The following is a 21,528-nucleotide window of genomic DNA, read 5'->3' as shown; positions in this document are numbered from 1 at the left end:
TGTATTATTATTATTATTATTATTTACAATTTGTTACTTATTAATTATTTTTATTATGATGATGATTATTATTTTTTATATATATTTAGGTCCCATCACCTTGATATCTCATTATGGTATTCAATTATTCCAAAATACGGAAAAATCCCATATCCAAAATACCTCTGGTCCCAAGCATTTTGGATAAGGGAGACTCAACCTGTATGTGTATATATATATATATATATATATATATATATATATATTTTATTTTTTTATCTTTAAAGGGAGAGTTTTGGTTTTCTTTTGGTTGGTTTTGGAATAAATATATTTTTTTCTTTTTCACTCTGTTAAAGGGAAATTTTTTAAAGTAGTGTTTATGTCCGAGGAAAAGGAACTTCCCTACAAAAAAAAAAAACAGCTATAAATCTTTGGGTAGGATGTTCATTTTGAGCCGGACTATTCTGCAAAGTCCCACATTTTTTTAATTGTTTACAGAGTATTTATTTCCTGAAGTGAAGGGTTATAAGTAAGGTAAAAAGAAGAAATCTCAGAAAACTCAAAGCCGCTATTACTAAACAGCTGAGCCGCCGAGGTACTCCTGCACAGTGAAAGTGGGAGCAGAGCCATTAGTGCGCTGCCGCCAGCGGGGTTTCCTGCCTCATAGCTGCTGCGTACCTTTACCCCGATCAGTAAACACGTCCACTCCGCCCTGGAGTCTCCTTCGTCCCTGCCGCCAGCAGCACCAGCATGGTCCCCAGCAGCGGAGTTAATGCCTGCTGACAGGCCATAGTAATAGGGTGACATCTGCAATTCAAAATGAAGTGTGTGGGGGCCCCAGGACGGCCGCCCCTGTCTTAATCCGGCTCTGGGTATATCCGTGGCTCAGCACAGATGGTTAAATCAAATTGACTGAGGTGCTAATTAAGTCACCTGTGGCCAAGCATGGATACATTTAAAACCTGGACCGTTGGGGTGTCTTGAGGGCCGCGTTTGGAAACCTCTGCTGTATGGAATGGTAAGCAGGGCTGCGGAGTCGGTAAGCCACACCTTCAAAGCCCCTGCTTTACTGATGGGCAACTCTGAGTAAAAGGATCGGTTACCAACTCCGCAGTCGTATTAGACTTTAGTCTTGCAAAGGCTCATGAAGGGTAACTACAGTGTATGATGTGATGGACATTGCTATAACAATGTAGTCTTGCAAACCAGGCTTTACAGGGAAGCTGGGGCTTGCTATTTTAGAGGAAGATGAAAGAACCTCTTCCACAGGACCCTAGGCTGTTAGAATTTGAGAACCTATTAGAGGTCAGCTCTTTATTATGGAATATAGTGGATACGCTATCAGAAATAGACCTGGTCTGCTTGAAGCATCAGATACACTTACTAATTTCTGTTTCTTTGTCAGGAGCTGTGAGGTATATCCGCAATGCAGTGCCTCCACCTCACTCACTGACACATGGGAGAGACAATGAGCAGAAGATCCTGGAACTCACCAACCAGATCATTCAGCTGCTGACTGGAGAGGTGACTGCTGGGAATGGGACATTATACAGTAACACCAGGGGAGTGTCTGGGTGATGACTGGAGAGGTGACTGCTGGGAATGGGGCATTATACAGTAATACCAGGGGAGGTGTCTCGGTGATGACTGGAGAGGTGACTGCTGGGAATGGGGCATTATACAGTAACACATTATACAGTAACACCAGGGGAGGTGTCTGGGTGATGACTGGAGAGGTGGCTGCTGGGAATGGGGCATTATACAGTAACACCAGGGGAGGTGTCTGGGTGATGACTGGAGAGGTGACTGCTGGGAATGGGGCATTATACAGTAACACCAGGGGAGGTGTCTGGGTGATGAGTGGAGAAGTGACTGCTGGGAATGGGGCATTAAACAGTAAAACCAGGGGAGGTGTCTGGGTGATGACTGGAGAGGTGACTGCTGGGAATGGGACATTATACAGTAACACCAGGGGAGTGTCTGGGCGATGACTGGAGAGGTGACTGCTGGGAATGGGGCATTATACAGTAATACCAGGGGAGGTGTCTCGGTGATGACTGGAGAGGTGACTGCTGGGAATGGGGCATTATACAGTAACACATTATACAGTAACACCAGGGGAGGTGTCTGGGTGATGACTGGAGAGGTGGCTGCTGGGAATGGGGCATTATACAGTAACACCAGGGGAGGTGTCTGGGTGATGACTGGAGAGGTGACTGCTGGGAATGGGGCATTATACAGTAACACCAGGGGAGGTGTCTGGGTGATGAGTGGAGAAGTGACTGCTGGGAATGGGGCATTAAACAGTAAAACCAGGGGAGGTGTCTGGGTGATGACTGGAGAGGTGACTGCTGGGAATGGGGCGTTGTACAGTAACACCAGAGGAGGTGTCTGGGTGATGACTGGAGAGGTGACTGCTGGGAATGGGGCGTTGTACAGTAACACCAGGGGAGGTGTCTGGGTGATGACTGGAGAGGTGACTGCTGGGAATGAGGCATTATAAAGTAACACCAGGGGAGGTGTCTGGGTAATGACTGGAGAGGTGACTGCTGGGAATGGGGCATTATACAGTAACACCAGGGGAGGTGTCTGGGTGATGACTGGAGAGGTGACTGCTGGGAATGGGGCATTATACAGTAACACCAGGGGAGGTGTCTGGGTGATGACTGGAGAGGTGACTGCTGGGAATGGGGCATTACACAGTAACACCAGGGGAGTGTCTGGGTGATGACTGGAGAGGTGACTGCTGGGAATGGGGCATTATACAGTAACACCAGGGGAGGTGTCTGGGTGATGACTGGAGAGGTGACTGCTGGGAATGGGGCATTATACAGTAACACCAGGGGAGGTGTCTGGGTGATGACTGGAGAGGTGACTGCTGGGAATGGGGCATTACACAGTAACACCAGGGGAGTGTCTGGGTGATGACTGGAGAGGTGACTGCTGGGAATGGGGCATTATACAGTAACACCAGGGGAGGTGTCTGGGTGATGACTGGAGAGGTGACTGCTGGGAATGGGGCATTATACAGTAACACCAGGGGAGGTGTCTGGGTGATGACTGGAGAGGTGACTGCTGGGAATGGGGCATTATACAGTAACACCAGGGGAGGTGTCTGGGTGATGACTGGAGAGGTGACTGCTGGGAATGGGGCATTATACAGTGTCACCAGGGGAGGTGTCTGGGTGATGACTGTGTCATTGTGTGTGTCAGGTTCCTATAAGGTGTCAGGATGTCACTGTCTATCTCTCCATGGAGGAGTGGGAGTATGTAGAGGGGCACAAGGATCTGTACAAGGACGCCATGACGGAGAATCACCGGCCAAACACATCACTGGGTAAGAGGAGATCACTATGCTGTTTGCGTATCTATAGCAGACATCATCTCCATATATACTAACCTATATATATGTGTGCTGGAGAACTTTAAACATACTTATATTTTTCCTTGAATATCCACGGCAGCCCTTACTGTGGGTATAAATCCAATAAATACATATAAACACAGGTAGTTTTTAGTGATGAGCGGGTTCGGTTTCTCGGAATCCGAACCCGCCGAACTTCAGCTTTTTTTACACGGGGCCGAGCAGGCTCGGATCCTCCCGCCTTGCTCGGTTAACCCGAGCGCGCCCGAACGTCATCATCCCGCTGTCGGATTCTCGCGAGGCTCGGATTCTATATAAGGAGCCGCGCGTCGCCGCCATTTTCACACGTGCATTGAGATTGATAGGGAGAGGACGTGGCTGGCGTCCTCTCCGTTTATAGAGAAGAGAGTAGAGAGTTAGAGACACTATTTAGTATTTACTAATTTTGGGGAGCATATTAGGACTGGAGTACTACTACTTGCTGTGACCAGTGACCATTGACCACCAGTTTAATTAATCCGTTCTCTGCCTGAAAAAAAACGATACACAGTGTGACACAGTCACATACCATATCTGTGCTCAGCCTCAGTGTGCTGCATCATCATATGTAATACTGTATATCTGACTGCTGAGTGCTCACTGCTCACACAGCTTAATTGTGGGGGAGACTGGGGAGCAGTTAGAGCAGGAGTACATAAATAATATATTTTCTCTGACGTCCTAGTGGATGCTGGGACTCCGTCAGGACCATGGGGAATAGCGGCTCCGCAGGAGACAGGGCACAAAATTTAAAAGTTTGACCACTAGGTGGTGTGTACTGGCTCCTCCCCCTATGACCCTCCTCCAAGCCTCAGTTAGGTTTTTGTGCCCGTCCGAGCAGGGTGCAATCTAGGTGGCTCTCCTAAAGAGCTGCTTAGAAAAAGTTTGTTAGGTTTTTTATTTTCAGTGAGTCCTGCTGGCAACAGGCTCACTGCAACGAGGGACTTAGGGGAGAAGAAGTGAACTCACCTGCGTGCAGGATGGATTTGCTTCTTAGGCTACTGGACACTAGCTCCAGAGGGACGATCACAGGTACAGCCTGGATGGGTCACCGGAGCCGCGCCGCCGAACCCCTTGCAGATGCCGAATAGAGAAGAGGTCCAGAAACCGGCGGCAGAAGACGTCTCAGTCTTCATGAGGAAGCGCACAGCACTGCAGCTGTGCGCCATTGCTCTCCGCACACTTCACACCAGCGGTCACTGAGGGTGCAGGGCGCTGGGGGGGGCGCCCTGGGCAGCAATGTAATATACCTATTCTGGCTAAAATATATCACATATAGCCCCTGGGGCTATATGGATGTATTTAACCCCTGCCAGGTTCCAAAAAAACCGGGAGAAGAAGCCCGCCGAAAAGGGGGCGGGGCCTATTCTCCTCAGCACACAGCGCCATTTCCCTGCCCAGCTCCGCTGCGAGGAAGGCTCCCAGGACTCTCCCCTGCACTGCACTACAGAAACAGGGTAAAAACAGAGAGGGGGGGCACTTATTGGCGATATTTATAATATTTGAGCTGCTATAAAGGGAACACACTTATTAAGGTTGTCCCTATATATATTTATAGCGCTTGGGTGTGTGCTGGCAAACTCTCCCTCTGTCTCCCCAAAGGGCTAGTGGGGTCCTGTCTTCTATCAGAGCATTCCCTGTGTGTCTGCTGTGTGTCGGTACGTGTGTGTCGACATGTATGAGGACGATATTGGCGTGGAGGCGGAGCAATTGCCTGTAAGGGTGATGTCACCCCCTAGGGAGTCGACACCAGAATGGATGGCTTTGTTTATGGAATTACGGGATAGTGTCAGCACGCTACAAAAGTCGGTTGACGACATGAGACAGCCGGCAAACCAGTTAGTACCTGTCCAGGCGTCTCAGACACCGTCAGGGGCTGTAAAACGCCCTTTACCTCAGTCGGTCGACACAGACCCAGACACTGACACTGAATCCAGTGTCGACGGTGAAGAAACAAACGTATTTTCCAGTAGGGCCACACGTTATATGATCACGGCAATGAAGGAGGCTTTGCATATCTCTGATACTGCAAGTACCACAAAAAGGGGTATTATGTGGGGTGTGAAAAAACTACCGATAGTTTTTCCTGAATCAGAGGAACTGAATGAAGTGTGTGATGAAGCGTGGGTTACCCCAGATAGAAAACTGCTAATTTCAAAGAAGTTATGGGCATTATACCCTTTCCCGCCAGAGGTTAGGGCGCGCTGGGAAACACCTCCTAGGGTGGATAAGGCGCTCACACGCTTATCAAAGCAAGTGGCGTTACCGTCTCCTGATACGGCCGCCCTCAAGGATCCAGCTGATAGGAGGCTGGAGAATACATTAAAAAGTATATACACACATACGGGTGTTATACTGAGACCAGCAATCGCCTCAGCCTGGATGTGCAGTGCTGGCGTGGCTTGGTCGGAGTCACTGTCTGAAAATATTGATACCCTGGATAGGGACAGTATTTTACTGACTATAGAGCAGTTAAAGGATGCATTTCTTTATATGCGAGATGCACAGAGAGATATTTGCACTCTGGCATCAAGAGTAAGTGCGATGTCCATATCTGCCAGAAGAAGTTTATGGACGCGCCAGTGGTCAGGTGATGCGGATTCCAAACGACATATGGAAGTATTGCCGTATAAGGGGGAGGAATTATTTGGGGTCGGTCTATCGGATCTGGTGGCACGGCAACGGCCGGAAAATCCACCTTTTTACCCCAGGTCACCTCCCAGCAGAAAAAGCCGCAGGCTTTTCAGCCGCAGTCCTTTCGTTCCTATAAGAACAAACGAGCAAAAGGACATTCCTATTTGCCCCGAGGCAAAGGAAAGGGTAAGAGACTGCAACAAGCAGCTCCTTCCCAAGAGCAGAAGCCCTCCCCGGCTTCTACAAAGGCGTCAGCATGACGCTGGGACCTTACAAGCAGACTCAGGGGCGGTGGGGGGTCGCCTCAAACATTTCAGCGCACAGTGGGCTCACTCGCAGGTGGACCCCTGGATCCTGCAGGTAGTATCTCAGGGTTACAGGTTGGAATTCGAGAAGTCCCCTCCTCGCCGTTTCCTAAAGTCTGCTTTGCCAACGTCTCCCTCCGACAGGGCGACGGTATTGGAGGCCATTCACAAGCTGTATTCTCAGCAGGTGATAGTCAAGGTACCCCTCCTACAACAGGGACAGGGGTATTACTCCACGCTATTTGTGGTACCGAAGCCGGACGGCTCGGTAAGACCGATTCTAAATCTAAAATCTCTGAACCTGTACATACAAAAATTCAAGTTCAAGATGGAGTCACTCAGAGCAGTGATAGCGAATCTGGAAGAAGGGGATTTTATGGTGTCCTTGGACATCAAGGATGCTTACCTTCATGTTCCAATTTGTCCTTCACACCAAGGGTACCTCAGGTTCGTGGTCCAAAACTGTCATTATCAGTTTCAGACGCTGACGTTTGGATTGTCCACGGCACCCCGGGTCTTTACCAAGGTAATGGCCGAAATGATGATCCTTCTTCGAAGAGAAGGCGTCTTAATTATCCCTTACTTGGACGATCTCCTGATAAGGGCAAGATCCAGAGAACAGCTGGAGGTCGGAGTAGCACTAACCCAAGTAGTGCTCCAACAACACGGGTGGATTCTGAATTTTCCAAAATCCCAACTGATCCCGACGACACGTCTGTTGTTCCTAGGGATGATTCTGGACACTGTTCAGAAAAAGGTATTTCTTCCGGAGGAGAAAGCCAGGGAGTTATCCGATCTAGTCAGGAACCTCCTAAAACCAGGAAAAGTATCTGTGCATCAATGCACAAGAGTCCTGGGAAAAATGGTAGCTTCTTACGAAGCGATTCCATTCGGCAGATTCCATGCACGAACTTTTCAGTGGGATCTGCTGGACAAATGGTCCGGATCGCATCTGCAGATGCATCAGCGGATAAAATTGTCCACAAGGACAAGAGTGTCTCTGCTATGGTGGTTGCAGAGTGCTCATCTGTTAGAGGGCCGCAGATTCACGATCTGCACCCGGGAGAGTGGGGACTTCATCCAGAAGTCTTCCACATGATTGTGGTCCATTGGGAAAGACCAATGGTGGACATGATGGCGTCCCGCCTCAACAAAAAACTGGACAGGTATTGCGCCAGGTCAAGAGACCCTCAGGCAATAGCTGTAGACGCTCTGGTAACACCATGGGTGTACCAGTCAGTGTATGTGTTTCCTCCTCTGCCTCTCATACCAAAAGTTCTGAGAATTATACGGCAAAGGGGAGTAAGAACGATACTCGTGGCTCCGGATTGGCCAAGAAGAACTTGGTACCCGGAACTTCAGGAGATGCTCACGGAAGATCCGTGGCCTCTACCTCTAAGAAGGGATCTGCTTCAGCAGGGACCGTGTCTATTCCAAGACTTACCGCGGCTGCGTTTGACGGCATGGCGGTTGAACGCCGAATCCTAAGGGAAAAAGGCATTCCGGAAGAGGTCATCCCTACCCTGGTAAAAGCCAGGAAGGAGGTGACTGCACAACATTATCACCGCATTTGGAGAAAATATGTTGCGTGGTGTGAGGCCAGGAAGGCCCCGACGGAGGAATTTCAACTGGGTCGATTCCTACATTTCCTGCAAACAGGATTGTCTATGGGCCTCAAATTAGGGTCCATTAAGGTTCAAATTTCGGCCCTGTCGATTTTCTTCCAGAAAGAATTGGCTTCAGTTCCTGAAGTCCAGACTTTTGTAAAAGGAGTATATATACAGCCCCCGGTTGTGCCCCCAGTGGCACCGTGGGATCTTAATGTAGTTTTTGGATTTTCTCAAATCCCATTGGTTTGAGCCACTCAAATCGGTGGATTTGAAATATCTTACATGGAAAGTAACCATGCTACTGGCCCTGGCTTCAGCCAGGAGAGTGTCAGAATTGGCGGCTTTATCGTATAAAAGCCCATATCTGATTTTCCATTCGGACAGGGCAGAACTGCGGACGCGTCCTCACTTTCTGCCTAAGGTGGTTTCAGCGTTTCACCTGAACCAGCCTATTGTGGTGCCTGCGGCTACTAGCGATTTGGAGGATTCCAAGTTGCTGGACGTTGTCAGAGCATTGAAAATATATATTTCAAGGTCGGCTGGAGTCAGAAAATCTGACTCGCTGTTTATACTGTATGCACCCAACAAGCTGGGTGCTCCTGCTTCTAAGCAGACGATTGCTCGTTGGATTTGTAGCACAATTCAACTTGCACATTCTGTGGCAGGCCTGCCACAGCCTAAATCTGTCAAGGCCCATTCTACAAGGAAGGTGGGCTCATCTTGGGCGGCTGCCCGAGGGGTCTCGGCATTACAACTCTGCCGAGCAGCTACGTGGTCAGGGGAGAACACGTTTGTAAAATTCTACAAATTTGATACCCTGGCTAAGGAGGACCTGGAGTTCTCTCATTCGGTGCTGCAGAGTCATCCGCACTCTCCCGCCCGTTTGGGAGCTTTGGTATAATCCCCATGGTCCTGACGGAGTCCCAGCATCCACTAGGACGTCAGAGAAAATAAGATTTTACTTACCGATAAATCTATTTCTCGTAGTCCGTAGTGGATGCTGGGCGCCCATCCCAAGTGCGGATTGTCTGCAATACTTGTACATAGTTATTGTTACAAAAAAAATCGGGTTGTTATTGTTGTGAGCCGTCTGTTCAGAGGCTCCTACGTTTGTCATACTGTTAACTGGGTTCAGATCACAAGTTGTACGGTGTGATTGGTGTGGCTGGTATGAGTCTTACCCGGGATTCAAAATCCTTCCTTATTGTGTACGCTCGTCCGGGCACAGTATCCTAACTGAGGCTTGGAGGAGGGTCATAGGGGGAGGAGCCAGTACACACCACCTAGTGGTCAAACTTTTAAATTTTGTGCCCTGTCTCCTGCGGAGCCGCTATTCCCCATGGTCCTGACGGAGTCCCAGCATCCACTACGGACTACGAGAAATAGATTTATCGGTAAGTAAAATCTTATTTTAAGTACAGTGCACACTTTTGCTGCCAGAGTGCCACACTGCCAGTGTGACTGACCAGTGACCACACTGACCACCAGTATATTGTGATTGTCTGCTTAGGACGGAGTACTACTTGCTGATAGTGTGACCAGTGACCAGTGACCACCACCAGTTTAATTAAGCCGTTCTCTGCCTGAAAAAAAAACGATACACAGTGTGACACAGTCACATACCATATCTGTGCTCAGCCCAGTGTGCTGCATCATATGTAATACTGTATATCATTATCTGACTGTGCTGAGTGCTCACTGCTCACACAGCTTAATTGTGGGGGAGACTGGGGAGCAGTTATAGCAGGAGTACATATTTTAAGTACAGTGCACACTTTTGCTGCCAGAGTGCCACTGCCAGTGTGACTGACCAGTGACCACTGACCACCAGTATATTGTGATTGTCTGCTGACCACCAGTATATTGTGATTGTCTGCCTGAAAAAGTTAAACACTCGTCGTGTGGTGTTTTTATAAACGCATTCTGCAGACAGTGTCCAGCAGGTCCGTCATTACATAATATATACCTGTCCGGCTGCAGTACTAGTGTGATATATATAATAAGAATTTACTCACCGGTAATTCTATTTCTCGTAGTCCGTAGTGGATGCTGGGAACTCCGTAAGGACCATGGGGAATAGCGGGCTCCGAAGGAGGCTGGGCACTCTAGAAAGATCTTAGACTACCTGGTGTGCACTGGCTCCTCCCACTATGACCCTCCTCCAAGCCTCAGTTAGGATACTGTGCCCGGACGAGCGTACACAATAAGGAAGGATTTTGAATCCCGGGTAAGACTCATACCAGCCACACCAATCACACCGTACAACTCGTGATATGAAACCCAGTTAACAGTATGAAACAACAGAGCCTCTCAACAGATGGCTCAACAATAACCCGATTTAGTTAACAGTAACTATGTACAAGTATTGCAGATAAACCGCACTTGGGATGGGCGCCCAGCATCCACTACGGACTACGAGAAATAGAATTACCGGTGAGTAAATCTTATTTTCTCTGACGTCCTAGTGGATGCTGGGAACTCCGTAAGGACCATGGGGATTATACCAAAGCTCCCAAACGGGCGGGATAGTGCGGATGACTCTGCAACACCGAATGAGAGAACTCCAGGTCCTCCTCAGCCAGGGTATCAAATTTATAGAATTTTGCAAATGTGTTTGCCCCTGACCAAGTAGCAGCTCGGCAAAGTTGTAAAGCCGAGACCCCTCGGGCAGCTGCCCAAGATGAGCCCACCTTCCTTGTGGAATGGGCATTGACAGATTTTGGCTGTGGCAGGCCTGCCACAGAATGTGCAAGCTGAATTGTATTACAAATCCAACGAGCAATAGTCTGCTTAGAAGCAGGAGCACCCAGCTTGTTGGGTGCATATAGGATAAACAGCGAGTCAGATTTTCTGACTCTAGTCGTTCTGGAAACATATATTTTCAGTGCCCTGACAACGTCTAGCAACTTGGAGTCCTCCAAGTCCCTAGTAGCCGCAGGCACCACAATAGGCTGGTTCAGGTGAAACGCTGACACCACCTTTGGGAGAAACTGGGGACGAGTCCTCAATTCTGCCCTATCCATATGGAAAATCAGATAAGGGCTTTTACAGGACAAAGCCGCCAATTCTGATACTCGCCTGGCAGAAGCCAAGGCCAATAACATAACCACCTTCCACGTGAGATATTTCAGATCCACGGTTTTTAGTGGTTCAAACCAATGTGATTTTAAGAAACTCAACACCACGTTGAGATCCCAAGGTGCCACAGGGGGCACAAACGGGGGCTGAATATGCAGCACTCCTTTCACAAATTTCTGAACTTCAGGTACTGAAGCTAGTTCTTTTTGAAAGAAAATCGACAGAGCCGAGATCTGTACCTTAATGGAGCCCAGTTTTAGGCCCATATTTACTCCTGCTTGCAGGAAATGCAGAAATCAACCTAGTTGAAATTCCTCTGTTGGGGCCTTTTCGGCCTCACACCATGCAACATACTTCCGCCATATGCGGTGATAATGAGTTGCTGTGACCTCTTTCCTGGCTTTAATAAGCGTAGGAATGACTTCCTCCGGAATGCCCTTTTCCTTCAGGATCCGGCGTTCAACCGCCATGCCGTCAAACGCAGCCGCGGTAAGTCTTGGAACAGACAGGGCCCCTGCTGTAGCAGGTCTTGTCTGAGCGGCAGAGACCACGGGTCCTCTGAGATCATCTCTTGAAGTTCCGGGTACCACGCTCTTCTTGGCCAATCCGGAACCACGAGAATTGTGTTTACTCCTCGCTTTCTTATTATTCTCAATACCTTTGGTATGAGAGGTAGAGGAGGGAACACATAAACTGACCGGTACACCCACGGTGTCACTAGAGCGTCCACAGCTATCGCCTGAGGGTCTCTTGACCTGGCGCAATACCTCTCTAGTTTTTTGTTTAGGCGGGACGCCATCATGTCCACCTGTGGATGACCCCATTGATTTACAATCATTTGGAAGACTTCTGGATGAAGTCCCCACTCTCCCAGGTGGAGGTCGTGCCTGCTGAGAAAGTCTGCTTCCCAGTTGTCCACTCCCGGGATGAACACTGCTGACAGTGCTAGTACATGATTCTCCGCCCATCGGAGAATTCTTGTGGCTTCTGCCATTGCCATCCTGCTTCTTGTGCCGCCCTGTCGATTCACATGGGCGACTGCCGTGATGTTGTCTGACTGGATCAGCACCGGCTGGTGTAGGAGCAGGGATTTTGCTTGACTTAGGGCATTGTAAATGGCCCTTAGTTCCAGAATATTTATGTGAAGGGCAGTCTCCTGACTTGACCATAGTCCTTGGAAGTTTCTTCCCTTTGTGACTGCCCCCCAGCCTCGTAGGCTGGCATCCGTGGTCACCAGGACCCAGTCCTGTATGCCGAATCTGCGGCCCTCCAGAAGATGAGCACTCTGCAGCCACCACAGAAGAGACACCCTGGTTCTTGGGGACAGGGTTATCAAGCGATGCATCTGAAGATGCGATCCGGACCACTTGTCCAACAGGTCCCACTGAAAAATTCTGGCATGGAACCTGCCGAATGGAATTGCTTCGTAAGAAGCTACCATCTTTCCCAGGACCCGCGTGCAGTGATGCACCGATACCTGTTTTGGTTTTAGGAGGTCTCTGACTAGAGAAGACAACTCCCTGGCTTTCTCCTCCGGGAGAAACACTTTTTTCTGGACTGTGTCCAGAATCATTCCCAGGAACATTAGACGTGTCGTGGGGACCAGCTGTGACTTTGGGATATTCAGAATCCAGCCGTGCTGGCGCAGCACTTCCTGAGATAGTGCTACTCCCACTAACAACTGTTCCTTGGATCGTGCCTTTATTAGGAGATCGTCCAAGTATGGGATAATTAAAACTCCCTTTTTTCGAAGGGGTATCATCATTTCCGCCATAACCTTGGTAAATACCCTCGGTGCCGTGGAGAGTCCAAACGGCAGCGTCTGGAATTGGTAATGGCAATCCTGTACCACAAATCTGAGGTACTCCTGGTGAGGATGGTAAATGGGGACATGTAGGTAAGCATCCTTGATGTCCAGGGATACCATGTAATCCCCCTCGTCCAGGCTTGCAATAACCGCCCTGAGCGATTCCATCTTGAACTTGAATTTTTTTATGTATGTGTTCAAGGATTTCAATTTTAAAATGGGTCTCACCGAACCGTCCGGTTTCGGCACCACAAATAGTGTGGAATAGTAACCCCGGCCTTGTTGAAATAGGGGTACCCTGATTATCACCTGCTGGGAATACAGCTTGTGAATCGCTGCTAGCACCGCCTCCCTGTCTGAGGGAGCAATCGGCAAGGCAGATTTTAGGAACCGGTGGGGTGGAGCCGCCTCGAATTCCAGCTTGTATCCCTGAGATACTATTTGAAGGATCCAGGGATCCACCTGTGAGCGAGCCCACTGATCGCTGAAATTCATGAGGCGGGCCCCCACCGTACCTGGCTCCGCCTGTGGAGCCCCACCGTCATGCGGCGGACTTGGAAGAGGAAGCGGGGGAGGACTTTTGTTCCTGGGAACCTGCTGTTTGCTGCAGCCTTTTTCCCCTACCTCTGCCTCTAGACAGAAAAGACCCTCCTTTTCCCCGCTTGTTTTTCTGGGTCCGAAAGGACTGAACCTGATAAAATGGCGCCTTCTTAGGCTGTGAGGGGACATGGGGTAAAAATGCTGACTTCCCAGACGTTGCTGTGGAAACTAGGTCGGAGAGACCATCCCCAAATAATTCCTCCCCTTTATAAGGCAAAACTTCCATGTGCCTTTTGGAATCTGCATCTCCAGTCCACTGGCGAGTCCATAAGCATCTCCTAGCAGAGATGGATAATGCACTTACTTTAGATGCCAGCCGGCAGATTTCCCTCTGTGCATCTCTCATGTATAAGACTGAGTCTTTGATATGGTCAATTGTTAGCAGAATCGTGTCTCTGTCTAATGTGTCAATATTTTCTGACAGTTTATCTGACCACGCAGCGGCAGCACTGCACATCCATGCTGACGCAATAGCTGGTCTAAGTATAATGCCTGAGTGTGTATATACAGACTTCAGGATCGCCTCCTGCTTTCTATCAGCAGGTTCCTTAAGGGCGGCCGTATCCTGGGACGGTAGTGCCACCTTTTTAGACAAACGTGTGAGCGCTTTATCCACCCTAGGGGGTGTTTCCCAACGTAACCTATCCTCTGGCGGGAAAGGGAACGCTATTAGTAGCTTCTTAGGAATTACCAATTTCTTATCAGGGGAAGCCCACGCTTCTTCACACACTTCATTTAATTCATCTGACGGGGGAAAAACTACAGGTAGTTTTTTCTCCCCAAACATAATACCCTTTTTTGTGGTACCTGGATATAAATCAGAAATATTTAACACCTCTTTCATTGCCTCAATCATGCAGTGAATGGCCTTAACGAGCATTAAATTTGACTCATCGTCGTCGACACTGGTGTCAGTATCCGTGTCGACATCTACTTGTGCCATCTGAGATAGCGGGCGTTTCAGAGCCCCTGATGACTTTTGAGACACCTGGACAGGCACGAGCTGAAGACTCGGCTGTCCCACAGTCGGCATGTCGTCAAATTTTTTATGTAAGGAGTCTATACGTGCACTCATTTCCTGCCATAAACTCATCCACTCAGGTGTCTGCCCCCCAGGGGGTGACATCCCTGCTAAAGGCATCTGCTCCCCCTCCACATCATTATCCTCCTCCAACATGTCGACACAGCCGTACCGACACCCTCCACACACACAGGGAATGCTCAAACAGAGGACAGGACCCACAAAAAGCCCTTTGGGGGGACAGAGTAAGAGTATGCCAGCACACACCAGAGCGCTATATATATATATATATACAGGGACTAACTGAGTTATGTCCCTAATAGCTGCTTTTCAATAAAATATATATATACTGCCAAATTTAATGCCCCCCCTCTCTTTTCCCTCTTACTGGTACTGTAGATTGCAGGGAAGAGCCAGGGAGCTTCCTTCCAGCGAAGCTGTGAGGGAAAAATGGCGCCAGTGTGCTGAGGAGATAGGCTCCGCCCCTTTTTCGCGGCCTATTCTCCCGCTTTTTATGGAATTCTGGCAGGGGTATTTACCTCATATATAGCCCCTGGGGCTATATATTGAGGTATTTTAGCCAGCCAAGGTGTTTTTATTGCTGCCTCAGGGCTCCTCCGCCCAAGACTATTACTTTCTAAGAGCTCAGGAGAGCCCCTAGTGTGCATCCAACCTCGGCCGGGCACGAAATCTAACTGAGGCTTGGAGGAGGGTCATAGTGGGAGGAGCCAGTGCACACCAGGTAGTCTAAGATCTTTCTAGAGTGCCCAGCCTCCTTCGGAGCCCGCTATTCCCCATGGTCCTTACGGAGTTCCCAGCATCCACTAGGACGTCAGAGAAATATATTTTAATTTTATCTCATTATCATCCAGTCTATATTAGCAGCAGACACAGTACGGTAGTCCACGGCTGTAGCTACCTCTGTGTCGGCAGTCGCTCGTCCATCCATAATTGTATACCACCTACCCATGGTTTTTTTTTCCTATCGTCTTGATACTAGTAGCTTACTTTAGGAGTCTGCAGTGCTGACAGACAGTGTCCAGCAGGTCCGTCATTACATAATATATACCTGTCCGGCTGCAGTACTAGTGTGATATTTATATATATATATTTTAATTTTATCTCATTATCATCCAGTCTATATTAGCAGCAGACACAGTACGGTAGTCCACGGCTGTAGCTACCTCTGTGTCGGCAGTCGCTCGTCATCCATAAGTATACTAGTATCCATCCATCTCCATTGTTTACCTGAGGTGCCTTTTAGTTGTGCCTATTAAAATATGGAGAACAAAAATGTTGAGGTTCCAAAAATAGGGAAAGATCAAGATCGACTTCCACCTCTTGCTGAAGCTGCTGCCACTAGTCATGGCCGAGACGATGAAATTCCATCAACGTCGTCTGCCAACGCCGATGCCCAATGTCATAATACAGAGCATGTAAAATCCAAAACACCAAATATCAGTAAAAAAAGGACTCAAAAATCTAAAATAAAATTGTCTTCGGAGAAGCGTAAACTTGCCAATATGCCATTTACCACACGGAGTGGCAAGGAACGGCTGAGGCCCTGGCCTATGTTCATGGCTAGTGGTTCAGCTTCACATGAGGATGGAAGCACTCAGCCTCTCGCTAGAAAAATGAAAAGACTCAAGCTGGCAAAAGCACAGCAAAGAACTGTGCGTTCTTCGAAATTCCAAATCCACAAGGAGAGTCCAATTGTGTCGGTTGCGATGCCTGACCTTCCCAACACTGGACGTGAAGAGCATGCGCCTTCCACCATTTGCACGCCCCCTGCAAGTGCTGGAAGGAGCACCCGCAGTCCAGTTCCTGATAGTCAGATTGAAGATGTCAGTGTTGAAGTACACCAGGATGAGGAGGATATGGGTGTTGCTGGCGCTGGGGAGGAAATTGACAAGGAGGATTCTGATGGTGAGGTGGTTTGTTTAAGTCAGGCACCCGGGGAGACACCTGTTGTCCGTGGGAGGAATATGGCCATTGACATGCCTGGTGAAAATACCAAAAAAATCAGCTCTTCGGTGTGGAAGTATTTCAACAGAAATGCGGACAACATTTGTCAAGCCATGTGTTGCCTTTGTCAAGCTGTAATAAGTAGGGGTAAGGACGTTAACCACCTCGGAACATCCTCCCTTATACGTCACCTGCAGCGCATTCATAATAAGTCAGTGACAAGTTCAAAAACTTTGGGCGACAGCGGAAGCAGTCCACTGACCAGTAAATCCCTTCCTCTTGTAACCAAGCTCACGCAAACCACCCCACCAACTCCCTCAGTGTCAATTTCCTCCTTCCCCAGGAATGCCAATAGTCCTGCAGGCCATGTCACTGGCAATTCTGACGAGTCCTCTCCTGCCTGGGATTCCTCCGATGCATCCTTGCGTGTAACGCCTACTGCTGCTGGCGCTGCTGTTGTTGCTGCTGGGAGTCGATGGTCATCCCAGAGGGGAAGTCGAAAGACCACTTTTACTACTTCCACCAAGCAATTGACTGTCCAACAGTCCTTTGCGAGGAAGATGAAATATCACAGCAGTCATCCTGCTGCAAAGCGGATAACTGAGGCCTTGGCATCCTGGGTGGTGAGAAACGTGGTTCCGGTATCCATCATTACTGCAGAGCCAACTAGAGACTTGTTGGAGGTACTGTGTCCCCGGTACCAAATACCATCTAGGTTCCATTTCTCTAGGCAGGCGATACCGAAAATGTACACAGACCTCAGAAAAAGAGTCACCAGTGTCCTAAAAAATGCAGCTGTACCCAATGTCCACTTAACCACGGACATGTGGACAAGTGGAGCAGGGCAGGGTCAGGACTATATGACTGTGACAGCCCACTGGGTAGATGTATGGACTCCCGCCGCAAGAACAGCAGCGGCGGCACCAGTAGCAGCATCTCGCAAACGCCAACTCTTTCCTAGGCAGGCTACGCTTTGTATCACCGGTTTCCAGAATACGCACACAGCTGAAAACCTCTTACGGCAACTGAGGAAGATCATCGCGGAATGGCTTACCCCAATTGGACTCTCCTGTGGATTTGTGGCATCGGACAACGCCAGCAATATTGTGTGTGCATTAAATCTGGGCAAATTCCAGCACGTCCCATGTTTTGCACATACCTTGAATTTGGTGGTGCAGAATTATTTAAAAAACGACAGGGGCGTGCAAGAGATGCTGTCGGTGGCCAGAAGAATTGCGGGACACTTTCGGCGTACAGGCACCACGTACAGAAGACTGGAGCACCACCAAAAACGCCTGAACCTGCCCTGCCATCATCTGAAGCAAGAAGTGGTAACGAGGTTCAATTCAACCCTCTATATGCTTCAGAGGTTGGAGGAGCAGCAAAAGGCCATTCAAGCCTATACAATTGAGCACGATATAGGAGGTGGAATGCACCTGACTCAAGCGCAGTGGAGAATGATTTCAACGTTGTGCAAGGTTCTGCTGCCCTTTGAACTTGCCACACGTGAAGTCAGTTCAGACACTGCCAGCCTGAGTCAGGTCATTCCCCTCATCAGGCTTTTGCAGAAGAAGCTGGAGACATTGAAGGAGGAGCTAAGACAGAGCGATTCCGCTAGGCATGTGGGACTTGTGGATGGAGCCCTTAATTCGCTTAACAAGGATTCACGGGTGGTCAATCTGTTGAAATCAGAGCACTACATTTTGGCCACCGTGCTCGATCCTAGATTTAAAACCTACCTTGGATCTCTCTTTCCGGCAGACACAAGTCTGCTGGGGTTCAAAGACCTGCTGGTGAGAAAATTGTCAAGTCAAGCGGAACGCGACCTGTCAACATCTCCTCCTTCACATTCTCCCGCAACTGGGGGTGTGAGGAAAAGGCTCAGAATTCCGAGCCCACCCGCTGGCGGTGATGCAGGGCAGTCTGGAGCGACTGCTGATGCTGACATCTGGTCCGGACTGAAGGACCTGCCAACGATTACGGACATGTCGTCTACTGGCACTGCATATGATTCTCTCCCCATTGAAAGAATGGTGGAGGATTATATGAGTGACCGCATCCAAGTAGGCACGTCAGACAGTCCGTACTTATACTGGCAGGAAAAAGAGGCAATTTGGAGGCCCTTGCACAAACTGGCTTTATTCTACCTAAGTTGCCCTCCCACAAGTGTGTACTCCGAAAGAGTGTTTAGTGCCGCCGCTCACCTTGTCAGCAATCGGCGTACGAGGTTACTTCCAGAAAATGTGGAGAAGATGATGTTCATTAAAATGAATTATAATCAATTCCTCCGTGGAGACATTGACTAGCAGCAATTGCCTCCACAAAGTACACAGGGAGCTGAGATGGTGGATTCCAGTGGGGACGAATTGATAATCTGTGAGGAGGGGGATGAACACGGTGATATATCGGAGGATGATGATGAGGTGGACATATTGCCTCTGTAGAGCCAGTTTGTGCAAGGAGAGATTAATTGCTTCTTTTTTGGTGGGGGTCCAAACCAACCCGTCATTTCAGTCACAGTCGTGTGGCAGACCCTGTCACTGAAATGATGGGTTGGTTAAAGTGTGCATGTCCTGTTTATACAACATAAGGGTGGGTGGGAGGGCCCAAGGACAATTCCATCTTGCACCTCTTTTTTCTTTAATTTTTCTTTGCGTCATGTGCTGTTTGGGGAGTATTTTTTTGAAGGGCCATCCTGCGTGACACTGCAGTGCCACTCCTAGATGGGCCAGGTGTTTGTGTCGGCCACTAGGGTCGCTTAGCTTACTCACACAGCTACCTCATTGCGCCTCTTTTTTTTCTTCTTTGCGTCATGTGCTGTTTGGGGAGTGTTTTTTGAAGGGCCATCCTGCGTGACACTGCAGTGCCACTCCTAGATGGGCCAGGTGTTTGTGTCGGCCACTTGGGTCGTTGAGCTTAGTCACACAGCTACCTCATTGCGCCTCTTTTTTTCTTTGCATCATTTGCTGTTTGGGGAGTGTTTTTTGGAAGGGCCATCCTGCATGACACTGCAGTGCCACTCCTAGATGGGCCAGGTGTTTGTGTCGGCCACTTGGGCCGCTTAGCTTAGTCATCCAGCGACCTCGGTGCAAATTTTAGGACTAAAAATAATATTGTGAGGTGTGAGGTGTTCAGAATAGACTGAAAATGAGTGGAAATTATGGTTTTTGAGGTTAATAATACTTTGGGATCAAAATGACCCCCAAATTCTATGATTTAAGCTGTTTTTTAGGGTTTTTTGAAAAAAACACCCGAATCCAAAACACACCCGAATCCGCCAAAAAAAATTCGGTGAGGTTTTGCCAAAACGCGTTCGAACCCAAAACACGGCCGCGGAACCGAACCCAAAACCAAAACACAAAACCCGAAAAATTTCAAGTGCACATCCCTAGTAGTTTTTCATACCCCCCTTCCCTGGTATGTTGTTATATTATGGAGCTCCTCCTCTTCCTGTGTTTCTACCTGCCTGCCAAACCTTAACGTTCAATGACTTACCATCTCTGGAGTGTCCCAGGAACGCACCACCTTTCATGCTGCAGATCAGAACAGTCCTGGCTACCCAGGACACTACAGTCTGCTGCCTCAGGAGCAGTTCTGATAGATTCAGATGTAAATGGCGTGTATAGACCGCCCCAGGTTGCTGGAGGGGCCTGGCAGCACCGACATGATGGAGGCAACCACACTGCAGCTGGGCCTTTCCACTGCCACGTACGGGACATTTTGTACACGTTTTAACAAAAATTTATATATTAAAACTTAACCAAGTAAGTAATATTTTTTTGCTCTATGCAGCCGCCAGGCGTGTGTGTGTGTGTGTGTGTGTGTGTGGGGGGGGGCTGTCCTATCACTGCTGGCCAAAATGACCAGGAAAAATTGGGGCAGGGCCACGGGTGCAGAGGGTCTGGGAGGTCCCTCTGAGATTGGTGACTGTTGGAAGATTATCAGATGCGACCATGTCAGATAAAGCCCAGCCTGGTGTGATGCGACCGTGCCAGGCAAGTGGTTGAGGGATTTGTCCTTAATGGTGGCCACCATACATTATTCTGCCCCCCTGCTTCAGGAATTTTTGTCACCGCCCACCTAACGCATTTTATAGCGCAAATCCATTATTTTTAGTTCTTCAATTCTCGCTTATAGCAGTGTGAGAGAGTCTGATTTTGCACCAGATTATAGTCAAATAACAAACATTTTATTAAAAATAAAAGTTCACACTTTTTTTTTTTTTTGTGGCCTATCACTTTCTTCATTTTGGTCTTTTTCCCCACCCTTTTTTTCCATATAATATTTTAATGATCTTATATCTTGAAGAAAGCAATATTTAATGGTGCATCATTGAATTGAGAATCTTTCTATCTCTGAAAATAATAACCAGATAACTAATTTATGTAATCTTATAAAACTGCAGTGTGAATTGTTCTGACAAATGGAAAAGCGGGAAGATCCGAGGCTCTGGTGTTGCCAGGGTCTTGCATGGACATTCCAGTGATTTGGAAAAGTGGAGGCATTGGGGGTCATACCGATCCGTTCGCACGCATCAGTTCTTCGCTGCGGTGTGAAAGGGTTGGGACTGTAGCTGCGCGGCGCCCGTGCGTCATTGCCTGGCGACCACCGAGCGACGGCGCCAGCGCAGAAAGTGATCACAGCGGCGATCGCATGAAGACTGACCGGCGGGAGGCGTTCCGGGGCATCAACTGACCGTTTTCAAGGCAAGGTGCGGCGAACGCAGGCAGATCCATGCGTTTGGAGGGCGGATGTCTGACGTCAATCCCGGGACCTTCGTCGCTGGATCCGTCGCACAGGGTAAGTAGGTCTGACCCTGGTCTTGTTTTGCAGTAAACTTTTTTTAGCATAGCAGGGCTGCTATGCTAAAATACACTCCCCCATAGGCGGCGTCAAGTTGATCGCATGAGCAGCAAAAACTTGCTACGTGCGATCAACTCGGAATGACCCCCATTGGCCGTCGCAGCGTGTCAGGTTCTAGCTAAAGGTCAGGCATTCCCAACCTCGGTTCTCAAGGCACACTAACAGTCCAGGTTTTAGTGATATCCAGAATTGAGCACAGGTGATTAATACCTCAGTTATTTTGATCTTAAGTGCTGAAGCCTGGATATCATTGAAACCTGCGC

The 21,528-nt window shown here is 48.7% G+C and overlaps 1 protein-coding gene across 1 annotated transcript in view; it reads left to right on the top strand.

The window, feature by feature from the left end:
* The window catches only part of LOC135054852 (gastrula zinc finger protein XlCGF57.1-like), a 105,134-nt gene that overhangs the window by 52,052 nt on the left and 31,554 nt on the right, over positions 1 to 21,528 (top strand). Inside the window, exons 2-3 of the mRNA XM_063958256.1 lie at positions 1,385 to 1,503; positions 3,193 to 3,316. Of these exons, the coding sequence (XP_063814326.1) occupies positions 3,232 to 3,316 (85 nt within the window). The 5' untranslated portion in view covers positions 1,385 to 1,503; positions 3,193 to 3,231. The remainder of the gene's footprint in view (positions 1 to 1,384; positions 1,504 to 3,192; positions 3,317 to 21,528) is intronic.

This window comes from Pseudophryne corroboree, chromosome 3, assembly GCF_028390025.1.
Source record: "Pseudophryne corroboree isolate aPseCor3 chromosome 3, aPseCor3.hap2, whole genome shotgun sequence".
NCBI lineage: Eukaryota > Metazoa > Chordata > Amphibia > Anura > Myobatrachidae > Pseudophryne > Pseudophryne corroboree.
This window is presented reverse-complemented; position numbering and strand designations above follow the sequence as displayed.